This window comes from Denticeps clupeoides, chromosome 12 (genome assembly GCF_900700375.1).
Source record: "Denticeps clupeoides chromosome 12, fDenClu1.1, whole genome shotgun sequence".
NCBI lineage: Eukaryota > Metazoa > Chordata > Actinopteri > Clupeiformes > Denticipitidae > Denticeps > Denticeps clupeoides.
This window is the reverse complement of record NC_041718.1, coordinates 3,088,312-3,107,286: the sequence shown is the minus strand read 5'-3', so window position 1 is coordinate 3,107,286 and position 18,975 is coordinate 3,088,312. Positions and strand designations below refer to the sequence as shown.

Here is an 18,975-nt window from a genome sequence, read left to right as displayed (position 1 = left end):
TTACAGTGTCAGCAAGTGTGTATTGTAGAGCAAGACTAAGTCATCAGGACATAAGTTTAGTGACTTCTCCATGATTTTAGACGGCATTGTGTTCAATAGCTCGAGCTTGGTCACTGTGTAGGCCCAATTACAGCTCTTAAGTAGTGGCCTGCCGGTTAAGGAAAAAGACTCGTAACTGGTGCTGAATCATCATGGTGCCACTGAGGTGTCCCCACTCACTGCTCCCCAGGCACCTTTCATGGTTGCCCACTGCTCACAAAAGGGTGATGGGTTAAATGCACAGGACACATTTCATTATGTGCTCTGCATCACATTGACAAAACAATCACTTTCCCTTGTACTTGCACACAGTCAGCCAAATGCCTTCTTCTACAGCTTTCCTCTGCATCACCTGCCTTTACTCGGACCTTGCAACCTTTTATCAGTAAACACATTCTGCAAGTACCTTTGTGGATCCTCCTCCTTAAAATGGCTTGTAGAAAAAGCATGTTCCCTTTGTATCTTCCCACCATGCAATAGTCCCAATAAACAGAATTCCGGTCCGTGTTGTCCTTTCTTTTTTTTTTTTTTTTACAGTTCTTAATTTAGCAGTACGATGGCTGCACCATCAAACACGCATGCAGTCAGCTAGAGCTGCGCGTTCCATTCAGGCGATGGTGCCTTTTAAATAACAGCATCATAGCGGTGTTATTAACTCATCTCTCTCCCTCCCTCTGTCTCGCTCTCTCACTCGTTCTGCGATTAATAAATGCAAACTGTATGCTCAAACCCTTAGGGACTTTTGATGCCCTAAATTTTTAGATCCCTTTTCTGTGCCGCCTTGTCTGCAAATTTTTGGAGATTTGCATGTAGAGACACGTAAACCTTGCTCATTTCTATTTATTTAGCAGGGAGCTGCATGAGCAAACCATTTACACTAACAGGGAATGATTTCCCCCCAGGTTCATCACCAAAATCCCTGCCCACAGACACACACCCTAAAAAAAAAACAGCAAAATAGGTCAGAAGCATGGGGGTCTGTCGTTTTCTCAAACACGACACAAAACAGGAGAGAATTTTTCGAAATAATAAATTGAAATCCAACTGCCATTCAAACATTAACAGAAGCTCACTGATGCAAACCGATGCAAAAAAAGCAGAGTGGTACCTCCATTTTACTTAAGCCAGCATTTATGATTCATGACTTTCATTATCAGTTTCAGTTTATGTTGTGAAATTATTCTAATAGGGTTAGGGTTTTTAAAATAGAAATATGATATTCTAACTAAAATAATAATCTAAGGATTTTATTAAAGACTGAGGAACTATAGTCACACAAACATACACACTCAAAGTGTATTTACAAAAGTATAAATGGAAATTCCCTTGTAAACCAGCCCAGCAGGAAGTGAATGGCAGACCTGCAGTGAACATGATTGTCCTTGTGAAACACTGCAGCAAAGCACACAGTACTTTTAACTCTGCTTTTTACCATCACCCTTGGTGAGCAGTGGGCAGCCATGAAAGGTGACCGGGGAGCAGTGTGTGGGGACGGTGCTTTGACCAAGACGACCTCAGTGGCACCTTGGTGGCTCGGGATTTAACAGGCAACCTTCCGATTACGGGTCCACGTCCTTACCCGCTAGACCCCATCCTGATGTCCCTCCTCTTATCTGCTGATCATAAAACCCTCTCCAGACATTGCTTATTGACATGAAAATGCTTACATTTAAACAGGTAATTTCCTCATTATTATATCAAAACAAAAATACATTTACATACAGATAGATGTAGATTGAATTAAAAAAAAAAAAAACACATTTCACTGAGTAACCATACTGCAGCATTAAAGCACTGTAGATTCCTAACAGTGTACTTAGAATGCTAGTAAGTGTCAGGATTGCCTTCAGCTGGGCTCCACACCTGAATCCAATCCTGACGCCCCATAAATGCCGGAAGTTTCCGCCCGTTCTGGGTCTCTGGCATTTTCGTGAACTCGCTACACGAACTTGACCTAGTTTTGTTTCATGTGTTTTGAGTTCTGGCAATCGCCACACGCCTACGGGTTAGTTTGTGTTTTTTCCCTTTTATTTCCCGTTTTTGGCCACCGCGCCATTGTTTATTTGTATTTGTTTATATATATGAATAAAAACCCTTCCCAACATGTCAGACCTCTGCGCTTCCTTCCCCCGTAAGTCCGTAGTCGTGACAGAATGCCAGAGACCCCCCCAAAAGCGCAGAGGTGGAAAGCAGAGGAGAAAAAACGCGGACGCCAGGGGAGAGACGCGCCGCCCGTTCTGGTGGAGCGTTTTCTCCCCGAGAAGCCGTGGTACGCGGCGCCGCGTGATGACGTCACCCCCGATAAGCCGTGGTACGCGGCGCCGCGTGATGACGTCACCCCCGGGAAACTCCGCGAAACCCGGAAGCGACAACGTCGGCGGGTGAGTGGGCGGAGCGAGGACGTTGGCGTCGGCAGCAGCGAGGAAGTGACGTGGGCAGCAAGCGCAGAAGATGCGACCCCCACGATCTTCGCCATGTCGAGCCAAGAACTCTGCGCTCTGCTGGCAAGGCTCCCCGTGGACTGGGACGACACGGACGACGACGAGAGCACGGGAGACGAGAGTTGGGCTCCGCCCATCGCACCAGTCTGCGATCGTCGCAAGGTCCGTGGGGACCCACGTCACTTCCAGGGGGGTGAGAAGCGGCAACAACGGCGGCGTTCCTCCAGCGAGGAGGTGGGCAGCCTCCAGCCCGAATGGCCAGAGTACTGCCCATGGGAGCTTATCGCGCCATGGGTCCAGGATGTCCGCAGGGTGGACGACCCTCGGAGGCACCGGTGGGAGGACACGGATGACGAAAGCGATGATGACGTGGATTTTCGGTGGGCGGTCGTTGCCGGGATGGCTCCGCCCAGCGTGCGCGTCCGAGATCATCGCGGCGTCCGTGATGACCCATGTGACTTCCGGGGGTACGAGGTGGACACGGACGACGACCAGGATGACGCCGTTTGGGCAGTCGGTGCCGGGATGGCTCCGCCCATCGCGCCCATCCAGGATCGTCACGAGGTCCGTGGAAACCCACGTCCCTCCCAGCAGTGTGAGGAAAGCTGGTGGAAGAGGGCGACGGGAGGTCGCCAGCCAGCAACTGCGCTGCCGGGACTGCCTCGCAGGGAATCCTCCATTCCTGCTCCAGTCGCCGACCCGCATTCCCTCTGCCCGGACGTTCCCCAGCAAAATGGCAGCGCAGCACCAGTGTCCACACCTGCTGGAGAAGACGTCCACCCCCCTCCACACCACACACCTACCACCATCTCCAGCGACGTGCCCAGCCCCGTGTGGGACAGCCCAATTGTCCCGGGACCCTTCAGTGGGGCAGCAGACACAGACGAGACCACCACCATCCTCTCGTGTCTGCTTGGGTCAGCATGGGGCTGGAGCGCAGCCCTCTGGCAGCAGGGAGAGACAGACAGCAGTTTTCGGGACTTCCAGCAGAGACTGAGGGCGGAGTTTGATCGGCCAGAGCCTGAGCCAGGGATCGAACTCTGCCCCTCCACCACATCCAGCGCCAGTCAGGATCCGGGGCAAGAAGACCAAGCACGGGCGGGCGACGAGAAGGTGATCCAATCCTGACGCCCCATAAATGCCGGAAGTTTCCGCCCGTTCTGGGTCTCTGGCATTTTCGTGAACTCGCTACACGAACTTGACCTAGTTTTGTTTCATGTGTTTTGAGTTCTGGCAATCGCCACACGCCTACGGGTTAGTTTGTGTTTTTTCCCTTTTATTTCCCGTTTTTGGCCACCGCGCCATTGTTTATTTGTATTTGTTTATATATATGAATAAAAACCCTTCCCAACATGTCAGACCTCTGCGCTTCCTTCCCCCGTAAGTCCGTAGTCGTGACAGTAAGTGCACTTAGGATGCCAAGTGCTAAGATCTTGAGCTGTTTTTCACCAAAGAATCTATTAATATTTTTTGGTTCTCCAAGGAAAATACAATGAAATGATGACCTTCCTTTTTCTTTCCACAGAACACCTTTTGTACTCATCATGATCACCTCCCAGATTTAAGCCCTGTTGTGTTTGGTGGTCCCACGACAATTCTTTTAACCTGGTTTGGATAACCACCATTTTACATATTCTGTCCAGATTAACTCAATTAACATCAGGAGAACTATAAGCAATTTGTAGACACATCACAAGAATGACGTTAGGTTATGAATCAATTCGTGATCAATTCAAAACAAATCATGCTTATGAATCAATTCATGAATTGATAAATGTCAAAGTGACGAATTTGACCTTAATCAGATTGTCAAGTACAAACTTTAGGAGAAGGCTATGGTTTTATAATGCAGCTCGGCTTGATAATGTCAGGATTGGCTCCAGGTGAGGTTGCCAGCTGGAGTCAATTCTGACAGCCAATAAAAGTCGGTAACTCCGCCCCTCCTACAGCCGCGACATTTTGATGAACTCTTGTGGACCGTGCAACTGTTTGTACCTGGCAACCTTTTTGAGTTCTGGCAACCCTCACATGCCTGCGGGCTAGTTTAAGATGAGTTCATTTTGATGCTCATTATAAGAAAGTGAGACTTGTGCACTACACTTTCGCTATTCACTCATTCCACTTTCACTCAGGTTACAGCTTTGTGGTTACAGAGACACCAAACAGTACACGTATATACCACATTCTTGTCAATAACTACAAAACCTGAAGTTAACTAGATATGTCCAAAAGTATCCAATCATCCAGGAGAATTAAAGAAAGTATTTTGTTCTCCAGAAGTTCTAGCGGGAACTCTAGATGACGTTTGCCCCAATCTGCTGGAGAAAGAGACATCTTGGGTGTTTACGGCCCATTTTTCCTTGTCTTTAGATCAGCAGAGAGAGAACTCTGTAATCCTTAGAGTGGTCATCTTGCCCTGGTCTGTGAGGGTTATCTTTGGGGGGATGTTAATGGACTGTGGAATGCGGTACCATCTCTGTTCCCCTACAATGTACTGTAGGTGACCACAGAAACACAGGAATGTCCCTTGGGAAAAAAAAGCTATGGGACACAAGTCAACATCGCCTGCTGCCATTTTTGAATCAGCCCACGATTGTCCACAAGGCGAATCTACATCTACCTTTGACAGCCTGAGAGAGCTTGTTTAAGGTTTCTCCTCACCATGTGTGTAAAGGATTTTACGGTTTACAGTGTTTATTTTTTTCTGGACCATACCAGATGTGTCAAGAGTCTGCAGTGACTGGATGAAAGATCAAGCAGTGAAGAGAAGACAGAGAGAAAAGCTTTGATCACTGGAGTCATTCTGAAGTGCACACACACACACACACACACACACACACACACACACACAGCAAAAGGCAAACATATATTTGCACGCTCCAAAACCCAGATGCACATAAAGACACATAGACACATAAATAAAATATTCAGAGATACCAATGTTTTAAGTGCCAACGTCATGGTCCTTAGAAAAATCAAAGAATCCATAGGCCATAGCAACACGCTGTAGCGTCCTTAGCATGCAGCCTGTTAAGGATCCTTCCTTGATTTTGTGGAACTCGCCAAACCCTACAAACCTGCAACACTGACAGGAGAAACAGTATGTTGGTTTTCCACTCTTTGGTTGAGTCGATGCTCAGACTGCTGACATTTGCATGTATTGTTCTCTAGATACCTAGGTTTCAATAAGATCCTACGCATTGCTAGTGCTCAGGCCCTAATAGGAACTCAGCAAGAGAAATAAAGGGGGAAAATGAAAGAGCATTCAAGGTCTAACTTCTTGTGCCAAATTAGCTAATTCCACTGTGTTCGGAGTAAAAAGGCTTTTCCATGTTTGGAATCACAATTAAGCATAATTTACTCTTCACCCTGCAGGAGATGAAGAGAGACAGCAGTGCTGAAAGAGGTAGGGAGAGCTGAGTGAATATTTTGTGAGCATTATCACTCAGTAGAGGGCACTACGACTGCATGAACGACAGAGAGAAGAAAGAGAGAGAATGCACTTCCCTTCCTGGCATAAACTCAGGGGGCACAGCCGCAGATGGAGAGGCAGTGACAGAAATCCTGCAGGCACGGCACATCTTCACAGGCCACCACCAGCAAATCTGGGATTAGACTCAGTTCGGTGGAATCCTCTCTCCAGGACCCTCATCATGTACAGTAAAATGGGAGATATGTGGATTATCAAACTTTTCACAGTCTAGTGTTGTGCACTTGTCATGCTACGTTGGGAGGTGAGGGAGGCACGTGCTTTTATAAATGAACATTAACATGAACATCAAACACACAAACAAATGAAAGTAAAGTGCATGGCAAAACACAGACAAAAAAGAGAGGAACACACCAACTTAAATATATTAACGTCACCTGTTGGTTGTAAGGACCCTTCATCAGTCTATTGGTGCCACCTGGGTGTACCAGGGGCACAATGGCATTAGCGAAGATTGGTACATAAATGATATTTTAGCCGCACACTCGCCTATGAACCAGACGTTCCAGGTTCAAATCCCACTTACTACCATTGTGTCCATGAGCAACACACTTAACCCTAAGTTGCTCCGGGGGGGTTGTCCCTGTAACTACTGATTGTAAGTTGCTCTGGATAAGGGCGTCTGATAAATGCTGCAAATGTAAATGAGTGCAAACATTGAGGATAAAGTGAGCGAGTGATAAAGTGAGGAAAGTTGGGCTTTCCCTCCCAAATTCAATTCAAGGTTCAAATCCCAAATTGCCAAGGTGCCACTGAGGTGCTGTGAACAAAGCACCTTCCCCACACACTGCCCCCCCGGCACCTGTCATGGCTGCCCTCTGTAATGTTCTAATCATTGCTCTAATAACTGACATAGATTTTCCCTTCTGATAATTGAAAATAGTTGAAATAGAAAATAATTTTATTATATTAAAGCAGGGTCTAATAATTTAATCTTATTGAAGCATGTTCTTAAAACAGAGCCCTGCCCCAGTTGCTGCTTATGCAGTGACGTTACACCTCCAAGGTTTTGAGTTTGAATCTTGTGTGTGCAGTTTATAGGCTCTCCCCTGTTGAGGCAGCTTTAGGTTTCCTTATGCTACCCAAAGGCTTGCTAGGTGGAATACACACTTGGCTCAATTGCCTGGACATGTATGTTTGTGAGTGAACAGTGTGTATGGACTGTGTGCGCTGACCCCATGTGTCCCTGCCTCGCACCCTGGTCCTGGTAGTGCAACCCCGACATGGATTAAGTGGTTATGGACAGTGAGTGAGACATCTTTGCATGTTGTTTTTTTTTTGTTTGTTTTAATGGATATATTCCATAGCTGGTTATTAAAAGCTGAGTCTCTAAGAGTGGTTCTCTGAATTAATGAACAAATTAATTCATTAATTAATGGAGCGACAGAGAGGCATAAATTGGACATGTCAAAAATGGAACTAATTCATAAACATCATTATTATTCCAAACATCATGATTCATATATTCAAGCAAATCCTAACCAGTGAGCTAAAAAGCTGAGGAAGTACATTTCTGCTCCGCTTCACTTTCTATCAAGTGCCTCAATTATTCAATGCTGAGGAATTAAGACAGCAGATGAAGTATTGTTCCATCCATTATAGTAATGAGCTCCAGCTGGGACCATATTGCAGCAATAACTCCGTGTAAACCTCAGTAGATATGATCAATTACCACCTGAAAAAGACAAAATGGTCCTACATCAGCTGATATCCCACAATGCACAGAGCGGAACTTTAAGGGTGCCTCAAACTGGTGTGTAATATAAAATTGGAGAAAAATACAGGAGAGAGTGGCAGTTAAAGCTTACCTTCCAGTTGAATTTCCCTACAAAACCCAGATGATATACCTCTCTGGAAATGACTGTTGAGATTTGTAGTCTTTTTAGGGAGCCAAAAAACGAGAGGGTCAAGGGGTGGAAAATGAATGCAGGGACATACAATATATTGTATAATTACAGAAAACAAAATAAGTTTCTCCAGATGTGTCTCTTTCTCTAAATGTAGTATACCTTAGAATATCAAAAGAATAAAGAATATGTTTTGGTTTTTATAATGATATAGTTTATATTCACTGAGTACTTTGATTGCATTGCATTTGGGGCATGGTAAATTGAGATCATATTTCTGAGAAATTGTACTTTAAAGAGATAAATAATAAATAAATAAATACATTGTTAAAGCAATAGAAAACTCCTAACATATAATAAAAGATTTGTCTAATTTTATGAAAGAATAAGAGCCAGTAAAACACAAGAACATGAGTATGTGGCCCAAAACAGGAATCACATATATATAATAATTCCTTGTGCTAGTAATATGCCATGTATTTTTTTCAGTCACATATTTATAATAGGGAATCTAAACATATCATTCAAACTAAATCTTAACTTAATCAACACTTTTAATCTATCACCACAGCTGTTGATATGTAAATGAATTGATTTACTTAAAATACAAAACATGAGCATAAATGTGCAAGTTATTAGATTTGATTTTTCTGCACACCAAATGGACAAATTCTGTCAGGTTCGGGTCAGGTCAGGACCAACCATGGCTTTCCACTACACCCACAAGAATGTCTATTTTTACCTGTAGAAAGGCACTGATCTTTGCAGGCTATTCAGGCCTGACTTTGCATGCAGACACATGTTTAAACTTACAGATCAATTTCTGAGACACTAAGACCTTTAAAAAAGGATTAAGACATGGCAGGTTTTTTAAAGGAGTTTTACTTAGACTCAAATGCACTGTAAATAAGATTTTTGGAAAACCGTAACCTGACACAACTGTTGGCCCCCATTTCACTGTTTATGTAGATGGGATGGCATACTGGGTTTCATGTTTGAAACTTTGCACGGCCCACATAATATCCACTGCCACTTATCACTTCGTTATATTGTCAATAGAGATGCCCTGACCAAGCAGCCAAGACCAACACTGAGCCAGAAATAAATATCTTTTCCAGTTTCCTTTGGGCAGCAAGCAGAGCAACAATGACTTAAGCAATCACAGCCTCGGAACCTTTGCATTTACATATGCATAAGAGGGAGATTCTCGCTAATACCAAACAGCTTATGTTCCATTCAGACACAAGATTGGTATGTATAACTGTGGCATTTCTCAGTCTCAGAGCTTTAGAATGAATGGGGGCACCTGAGGGCACTTTCATTTACAGGAAATTATTTATTAAAAGATCACCGAACTGCTTTTGCTAATGACCATAAATTACATGCATGGACATAATTATGCAATAAATTGTGCTGTTTAATAAGCATGTCCACCATGTACATTTGTGGAGTGAATATCACTGTCAGGAAGGAGGATGCAAACGCCCAACTCAAATGAAGCTGAATGTGAGAATGCCAAGAATGTGCAAAGCTGTCCTCAAAGCAAAAGGTTGATGAATCTAAAACATATTCTGGTTTGATTAACCCTTTTTTTGTTTTCTACATGTCCAGAGTTCTGACTGGTTTCTGACTGGATTACGTGTGTGTGTGTGCCCTGTGGTGGGCTGGTTCCTCTCAAGGTTTCTTTGTTTTTTGAGGGATTGTTGCCTTTGTTTTGCCCACTACGGGCCTTCAGTAATGCTCCAATGTGAGGCGCTTTGTGCCAGTGTACATAACCTGGGGTCAAGTTGTAGACGTGGAGCTCTGTGTACACATTTTCTACATATTACGGTAATTACATATCAGTAAATTACGATTTCTGTCATTTTTCATAACCCAAACCTGCGTACACATTTTGGAGGGTGCAAAAATTGTAGAAATAGCAGCACATTAAACAAAACTTGGATAGAAATGAGGGAGGCCTTTTTAGAGTGTGACTATATATCTGGTGCTGCGAATGCAAACAAGGCAGGTCAGTCAAAAGTAAGAGACTCCAAGTTCCAAATTATGGGAGTCAGAAAAGTGTGGTGCAGAGCTCATCATGAGATGAGAAGCAGCTCAGTCTCTCTGTAGTTCAACACAACTTCTTAACACCCCCTCCCCGTTCCCACACACACACACACACACCGTACATCAGCGATGAACACACCCGGCATCTTAATCCAACAGATACTACTCACTCCCATCAAGCTCAACCAGGAAGACATCAGAACCTCGATCCTAACACACACACACACAGAACCCATATGTGACCAAGAAATAATCAGCAAGCATTCACATGCAGCATATGAAGCCATTCGTCAGATTTAAAACACACACACACCTCCCAGATGAGTCAATAAAGAGATGAATTAAAAGTGGTGCATTGCACGATACCTTTAATCCTGCGTCTGATGACCCCCAGACGGCACTTGAGTGAAACAGAGAACATAGTCTGTCCTTGCCTCCACCTCCTCTCCTCAACAACTCATTGCTGAGGTAAAAAAAGGGGGTGTGATCGAGAGACATGGAGCTTCATGAGAGCCTCTCAACCGGTCACATGGCAATCAGAGAAGCGCTCCACGACTCTGATCACAGGGGGAGTAAATGACAAGAGGGTCTCTCTCTCCGTCACTACCCCTCGCTGCCTCTGTCGCTCGCTGATTCCAACACATTAAATCGCCAGGCAGTCAGTGAAAGTTCCACCAGCGTGACGAAACAACATAAGAGGGTAAAGACGGAAGCGGCAGACTTGAAGACCAGACCTGGGAGTCTGAACATTAATTTCTTTTGACTGTTTTCTTTTGCTCGATGCAGGAATACTGATCCAGAATTCTAAAGCTTGTTTCACTGCTGCAGAAGCTCCCCCACCCCCTATCTCCTGCGGTCTCTGGCACACTCCCTTTCTCTCTCTCTGTCTCTCCATCTCGTACATTCCCTCTGTAATGCTCCTGGGCTGCGAGAAGTTCGGTGGAACCGCGTTCGTGAGCCGAGCAGCACTGGGACACAGTCAATCACAGCAGACAACTCGTTATAAAAACGACGAAATCATTTTTTAACACACTTTTTATAAACTGAAATGTAGTGTGCGATCTGAAATAATCAAAGGTATGACTGTGGCATGTTTAAAGCATCAAATAAAATTCTTTTTTAGGGAATTTCATTTTATGTTATCCTTTATTCATTTATATCGAAAAGGAGGCCAGCAAGGATGTTACATAATGACATTTACATATTTCTAAATTGCTGAAAGAAACTCACCTCTTTTAGAAGAGTGCCAGGCCTGATAAATGATTCACTAGTCTCATTAATCTCAGGCTTTATCTCTCAGGTTTTACTCATCGTTAAAAAATGACCATTGGACAACATTCAAATCGTTAATTTAGGTCTCGTTGCACTTGCCACCTAAGACTACTTCTACTTCTAAAACTACTTCTATTCTCAAGGCCGTCCGTTAAAAAGGCACCAGAAGGCACCGTGTTTCACTATGCCACAAACGAAGACGAATACAAATAAGAGAGGCTTTCAGCCGGTGGTCATTTGGAAATTTTTGAAGTATTATTATTGTCCACTCCAGCATTCTTGAGAAGTGCATGGCCAAGATTGATGAAGTGAGAGACTTCAGTGTGTCTGGATCAGGAACAGCATCTCCAGCACCACCACATTGAGCACCAGAGCTCCTTGGGGCTGTGTGCTCAGTCCAATGCTGTTCACCCTGCTGACCCACGACTGTGCAGCAAAGTTCATCGATGAGACAACCCTAGTGGGCCTCATCAGCAAGAATGATGAGTCAACGTACAGGGAGGAGGTGCAATGACTAACAGACTGGTGTAAGAGCAATAATCTATTTCTGAACGTGGACAAAACAAAGGAGATGATTGTTGACTTCAGAAGACAACAGAGGGACCACTCTCCACTGAACATCAATGGTTCTTGTGTGGAGATCATCAAGAACACAAAGTTCCTCTGTGTTCATTTACCTCTCTTAGAATCTTAACACCAGCTCAACAGCCAAAAAGCCCAGCAGCATCTCTACTTCCTGTGGAGGCTGAGGAAAGCCCATCTCCCACCACCCGTCCTCACCACCTTCTATAGAGGGAATATTGAGAGCATTGTGACTAGCTGCATCACTGTCTGGTTTGGGAACTGCACCGCATCGGACCCAAAGACCCTACAGCGGATAGTGATGACAGCTGATAAGATGACAGCTGAGGGAAGGGTCTCTCTTCCCTCAATAATGGACATTTACAAAACATGCTGCCTCAGCAAAGCCACCAGCATTGTGAAGGACTCACCCCACGCTTGCACGATTCACCCTCCTACCATAGAGAAGCATTCGGGCTTCATCCCACAGGCCTTCAGACACCTGAACACACACATTCTACCTCATATGTTCACAATATTCTATTACATTTTTTTACAGCAGAATTTGCACCTTAATTACCTATTTCAATTTGTCTTTGCGCTGTCTGTCTCATTTGTTGTCTTGTGTTATTTTTGATGTTGCTCTTGTTATTCTTGAACTGCTTGTCTTGCACTGCCTGTGTCCCTTTTTGGCCCCTTCAGTAGCCGGTTTACTTTATGTAAATATGTCACTTTGTTTAAATGTTACATGTAGCACCCGGTTCCTTTTGGTTCCAAATTGTTTGGTTTCACTATGTAACATCTAACATGTAAAGTTATATTGCAGCCATTTGCTAAAATCATTTAAGTATTTTTTTTCCCCTCATTAATGTACACACAGCACCCCATATTGAATGAAAAACACAGAATTGTTGCCATTTTTGCAGATTTATTAACAAAGAAAAATATAAATATCACATGGTCCTATTTAGACCCTTTGCTGTGACACTCATATATTTAACCCAGGTGCTGTCCATTTCTTCTGATCATCCTTGTCAGGATTGCCTGCAGCTGGGCTCCACACCGGAATCCAATTCTGACGCCCCATAAATGCCGGAAGTTTCCGCCCGTTCGGGGTCGCTGGCATTTTCGTGGACTCTGCACGAACTTGACCTGGTTTTGTTTTGAGTGTTTTGAGTTCTGGCAATCGCCACACGCCTACGGGTTAGTTTCAGTTCGTTATTTAAGTTAAATCGTTTTCGGCCACCGCGCCGCTGTTTATTTGTATTTCTTTATTGTTTATAATAAAACCCCCTTCCCAGTATGTCAGACCTCTGCGCTTCCTTCCCCTGTAAGTCCGTAGTCGTGACAGAATGCCAGCGACCCACCCAAAAGCGCAGAGGTAAAAAGCAGAGGAGAAGAAACGCCGCGAAGGACGCAGCGCGGCGCGGCGAACGCGGACGCCAGGGGAGAGACGCGCCGCCCGTTCTGGTGGAGCGTTTTCTCCCCGAGAAGCCGTGGTACGCGGCGCCGCGTGATGACGTCACCCCCGGGAAACTCCGCGAAACCCGGAAGCGACAACGTCGGCGGGTGAGTGGGCGGAGCGAGGACGTTGGCGTCGGCAGCAGAGAGGAAGTGACGTGGGCAGCGAGCGCAGAAGATGCGACCCCCACGATCTTCGCCATGTCGAGCCAAGAACTCTGCGCTCTGCTGGCCAGGCTCCCTGTGGACTGGGACGACACGGACGACGACGAGAGCACGGGAGACGAGAGTTGGGCTCCGCCCATCGCGCCAGTCTGCGATAGTCGCAAGGTCCGTGGGGACCCACGTCACTTCCAGGGAGGTGAGAAGCGGCAACAACGGCGGCGTTCCTCCAGCGAGGAGGTGGGCAGCCTCCAGCCCGAATGGCCAGAGTACTGCCCATGGGAGCTTATCGCGCCATGGGTCCAGGATGTCCGCAGGGTGGACGACCCTCGGAGGCACCGGTGGGAGGACACGGATGACGAAAGCGATGATGACGTGGATTTTCGGTGGGCGGTCGTTGCCGGGATGGCTCCGCCCAGCGTGCGCGTCCGAGATCATCGCGGCGTCCGTGATGACCCACGTCCCTCCCAGGACGAGGTGGACACGGACGACGACCAGGATGACGCCGTTTGGGCAGTCGGTGCTGGGATGGCTCCGCCCATCGCGCCCATCCAGGATCGTCACGAGGTCCGTGGAGACCCACGTCCCTCCCAGCAGTGTGAGGAAAGCTGGTGGAAGAGGGCGACGGGAGGTCGCCAGCCAGCAACTGCGCTGCCGGGACTGCCTCGCAGGGAATCCTCCATTCCTGCTCCAGTCGCCGACCCGCCTTCCCTCTGCCCGGACGTTCCCCAGCGAAATGGCAGCGCAGCACCAGCGTCCACACCTGCTGGAGAAGACGTCCACCCCCCTCCACACCACACACCTACCACCATCTCCAGCAACGTGCCCAGCCCCGTGTGGGACAGCCCAATTGTCCCGGGACCCTTCAGTGGGGCAGCAGACACAGACGAGATCACTACCATCCTCACGTGTCTGACTGGATCAGCATGGGGCTGGAGCACAACCCTCTGGCAGCAGGGAGAGACAGACAGGAGTTTTCGGGACTTCCAACAGAGACTGAGGGCGGAGTTTGATCGGCCTGAGCCAGGGATCGAACTCTGCCCCTCCACCACATCCAGTGCCAGTCAGGATCCGGGGCAAGAAGACCCAGCACTGGTGGGCGACGAGAAGGTCACTTCTCCCGAGATCCTGGCTGTGCCCCCTGAGGAGGTCCCGGAGAGCCCAGAGAGGGAGCCAGACGACCCTCTCTTCTGTCTGTCTGTGTGTGTGTGCGTGGTTTATGTGTCCGTATGTCGCCCCCACTTCCCCTCTTTGTGTCCACCAGATGGCGACCCAGCCGCGGAGCCGAACCCCAGGGAGGAGGTTCCTGACCCGAATGTGCTGGTCCAAGGCGAGGTGGACAAGCCCCAAAGTACCCCTAAGTCCAGCCGGGGGGGGGTGCTCCCCCAAAGAATTTTTTGGGGGGGTGCAGTTCGGGTTGGGGGCTCCTCCTGAGGGGAGGGGAGGTGGGGAAGCGATGGAGCTGGGTCCTCCGGTAGCCAGTGAGGAGGGCAGGCCAGGCATGGGCCTGCGTCTGCCTCCAGAGGGGTGGAGCGCCATAGAGCCCCCGGGTAGGCATGAGGACCCAGCTGGGACAGGCAGGAAGAGGGCCTGCTTGTCCCAACGGACGCAGAAGGGGCTAGCCGGATGGTCTGGCAATGCCCCCCCCTTGGCACCAGGGCCGTGCAGCGAGAGGGGCGGCATAGTCCCAGATGGCACCAGCCTGGGGTGCCTGGAACAGTCGCCGGAGGCTCTGGGACAATCTCCCTGCGCGGTGCAGGGGGTGACACAAGACGTGTCAGAGGGGACATGTGGAGACAGGGCCCACACGTACCCAGATGGATCGGCCCTGATTATTGTGTGCAGGTACGGGAGTCCGGGGCCGCCATGCGGGACCACGCCGGGGAGCCAGGCCGAGGGTCCGGGGCCGCCAAGCGGGACCACGCCGGGGAGCCAGGCCGAGGGTCCGGGGCCGCCAAGCGGGACCACGCCGGGGAGCCAGGCCGAGGGTCCGGGGCCGCCAAGCGGGACCACGCCGGGGAGCCAGGCCGAGGGTCCGGGGCCGCCAAGCGGGACCACGCCGGGGAGCCAGGCCGAGGGTCCGGGGCCGCCAAGCGGGACCACGCCGGGGAGCCAGGCCGAGGGTCCGGGGCCGCCAAGCGGGACCACGCCGGGGAGCCAGGCCGAGGGTCCGGGGCCGCCAAGCGGGACCACGCCGGGGAGCCAGGCCGAGGCACCGGGGCCGCCACGCCTGACCACGCCGGGGAGCCAGGCCGAGGGACCGGGGCCGCCACGCCTGACCACGCCGGGGAGCCAGCCCGAGGGACCGGGGCCGCCACGCCTGACCACGCCGGGGAGCCAGCCCGAGGGACCGGGGCCGCCACGCCTGACCACGCCGGGGAGCCAGCCCGAGTCACCGGGGCCGCCACGCCTGACCACGCCGGGGAGCCAGCCCGAGGCACCGGGGCCGCCACGCCTGACCACGCCGGGGAGCCAGCCCGAGGCACCGGGGGCGCCACGCCTGACCACGCCGGGGAGCCAGCCCGAGGCACCGGGGCCGCCACGCCTGACCACGCCGGGGAGCCAGCCCGAGGCACCGGGGCCGCCACGCCTGACCACGCCGGGGAGCCAGCCCGAGGCACCGGGGCCGCCACGCCTGGCCACGCCGGGGAGCCAGCCCGAGGCACCGGGGCCGCCACGCCTGGCCACGCCGGGGAGCCAGCCCGAGGCACCGGGGCCGCCACGCCTGGCCACGCCGGGGAGCCAGCCCGAGGCAACGGGCCGCCACGCCTGGCCACGCCGGGGAGCCAGCCCGAGGCACCGGGGCCGCCACGCCTGGCCACGCCGGGGAAGCCAGCCCGAGGCACCGGGGCCGCCACGCCTGGCCACGCCGGGGAGCCAGCCCGAGGCACCGGGGCCGCCACGCCTGGCCACGCCGGGGAGCCAGCCCGAGGCACCGGGCCGCCACGCCTGGCCACGCCGGGGAGCCAGGCCGAGGCACCGGGGCCGCCACGCCGGGGAGCCAGGCCGAGGCACCGGGGCCGCCACGCCTGACCACGCCGGGGAGCCAGGCCGAGGCACCGGGGCCGCCACGCCTGACCACGCCGGGGAGCCAGGCCGAGGGACCGGGGCCGCCACGCCTGACCACGCCGGGGAGCCAGCCCGAGGGACCCGGTCCTCCAAGGGGAGGATACAGCAGGGCAGGAGCCCTGTGGTTGCCGCCGTCCGCCCCGCCGCCTCCACTGATTGTACTGTTGGGGCTCCGAGGACGTAGCCCTTGGAGGGGGGGCTCTGTCAGGATTGCCTGCAGCTGGGCTCCACACCGGAATCCAATTCTGACGCCCCATAAATGCCGGAAGTTTCCGCCCGTTCGGGGTCGCTGGCATTTTCGTGGACTCTGCACGAACTTGACCTGGTTTTGTTTTGAGTGTTTTGAGTTCTGGCAATCGCCACACGCCTACGGGTTAGTTTCAGTTCGTTATTTAAGTTAAATCGTTTTCGGCCACCGCTCCGCTGTTTATTTGTATTTCTTTATTGTTTGTATTAATAAAACCCCCTTCCCAGCATGTCAGACCTCTGCGCTTCCTTCCCCCGTAAGTCCGTAGTCGTGACAATCCTTCAGATGGTTCTGCACCTTCATTTGAGTCCAGCTGTCCTTTGTTTTCTTTGTTTGGTGTACCTTTGTGGTGGGATTTGAGCTGCAATAAAGGAAGTCAATTGAATTGATTATCCAAGTTTATTTACCATGGCCATGGGGGGAACTCACAAGAAGAACTCCCACGCCCTGATAGCAGTTCACAGCTTTTATACCACGGGACATGGCGCCCATCAAGGTCACAGAACCTTCCTTTTATCAGCTTATGTTCCGCTTTTGAATCAACAGGGTCAGGCATAAGATACACAGTTGACTTTTAATTATTTCATGACCACAGGTGTTGGTCAAATAACACGAGAGAGGTTCAGGTCATACCGTTTTCCTCCACACCTTCCCTGGGTACACATCCAGCCAGAGTCCCCCCTGGAGAACCTTACCTCCAGGGGGACCAGGCTGGCCAACCAACATGGTGCACCTTTCCTTGTGTACACATTATGCCAGAGTGCCCTCCTCCTACCAGAGTCCCTACCAGGGAAAGGTGCACAGTCACCCTTCACCCAGAGTCCCATCATTGAGTCCCGTCATTGTACAAACCCTAACTAAGGTGAATTAAACACTGTCTATGCTTGACTAGGTGACTGTGTATTAAAGTGGACTTAACAACTGACACTGTGTCTGGGATTTGAACAGCAGGCCACAGTGAACAAATGTGTTTTCAGTTTAGATTCCCAAACACTGACCGGAAACCCATTCCACAACTCTCTATAGCTCTATAAGAGAAAATCTGACTGTACTTTGTTCTTTGATTGGTTTCATCTGTTAGTATAATCTGAATTAGTATAAACATATCCTTGCGGTGTCTTTTCTTTGTTGGTTATACCTCGCTGCTGCTAGCTTTCTAAAAACTTGACTTTTGTTTTTGTCTGCCTGTTAATTGATCGTCCTCTCTGGATTTACCTTGTCTGCTTTCCACTGCCACGATGTGTTGCCAAACCATCGATATGTCCCCAACACCAAGAATGTCTTCCCCTTTTATTTAATTATGTAAAAATCTGAAACTCAGTTTCCCTCATCTTCTGTCCTATTGCATCGTTGAACGAAACTTTTACAAAATAACAATGTCCGGGCTTTAGGAGTCTGCCTGTGCTTATGAACCCATCTGGAAAAGGAAGCGGCACATAACATAAAAGAATATACCTGGACATAAAGAGTATATTCTGATTGAGACTAAATACACCAGAATATGATTTTTTGTTGGTCCATTTCATCATTGCATGAGCCAACTAAAGCATTTGAAGTGAAAGTGAAGTGATTGTCATTGTGAAACACTTCAGCACAACACACGGTGTGTCCTCTGCATTTAACCATCACCCTTGGTGAGCAGTGGTTTAAATCGCCAACCTTCGCTTCCTTAACCGCTAGGCCACCACTGCCCCATTTGATGCTTAGTAATAATCTGTTGCTTTATGGAATATACTCACTTTTAGTTAATAAGTAAACACTAACCTGAATTTTGGAGCTAAATGTTGCAGCAAAATTCACAATCTTCAAGCATGAAAACAGCTCCATAATTAAATGATCATCCCCAAAACATTGATTAATTAATTCATTAAATCACAGCTCTAAATAGCTAAGGAAGTGAAGCAGAAAATCATAAAGTCACAGCTTCAAACCCCTCTTACTATCATGGCATCCCTGGGCAAGACACTTAACCTTGAGTGTCTTCAGGGGGACTGTCCCTGTCACTACTGTTCCCACCACCCCCATCTTTCTGGGCCTTTCTCTCCTTGCTTCTCCTGGGCCAGGCTGCTGAAGCCTGGTTCATGGCTTTTTTCTCTCTCTCTTCCTGTATCCCTTTCTCCTTTTATTTTGGGTTATTCTGTAACATTGGTAACATTTTTACACACAATATTTACATATGCAACAGCAATTTACCAGTGTTAATAAATTAGAAACTGTTTATTCTTGTAACCTCTATTGTGCCATGCCTCTTTCATGCCAGGTAACATCAGATGAGTGTTTTAAATACAGTGCTTGTGCAGACTTTTTTACAAGTCCCTGCTGTAGACAAGCAGTAAA

At 49.2% G+C, this 18,975-nt stretch overlaps 1 protein-coding gene across 10 annotated transcripts in view; it reads right to left on the bottom strand.

Annotated features, from left to right (window-relative positions):
* grip2b (glutamate receptor interacting protein 2b) overlaps nucleotides 1-18,975 on the bottom strand; it is a 116,024-nt gene that overhangs the window by 69,290 nt on the left and 27,759 nt on the right. For 2 of the 10 annotated variants that reach the window (XM_028997879.1, XM_028997881.1), the window contains exon 1: nucleotides 10,233-10,696. The exons of 6 other annotated variants lie outside the window; for them this stretch is intronic. In XM_028997879.1, the coding sequence (XP_028853712.1) occupies nucleotides 10,233-10,287 (55 nt within the window). In that variant the 5' untranslated portion in view covers nucleotides 10,288-10,696. Of the gene's footprint in view, nucleotides 1-445; nucleotides 809-10,232; nucleotides 10,697-18,975 lie in introns of those variants that run through there. 2 more of the 10 variants (XM_028997875.1, XM_028997876.1) reach the window with 2 other exon arrangements.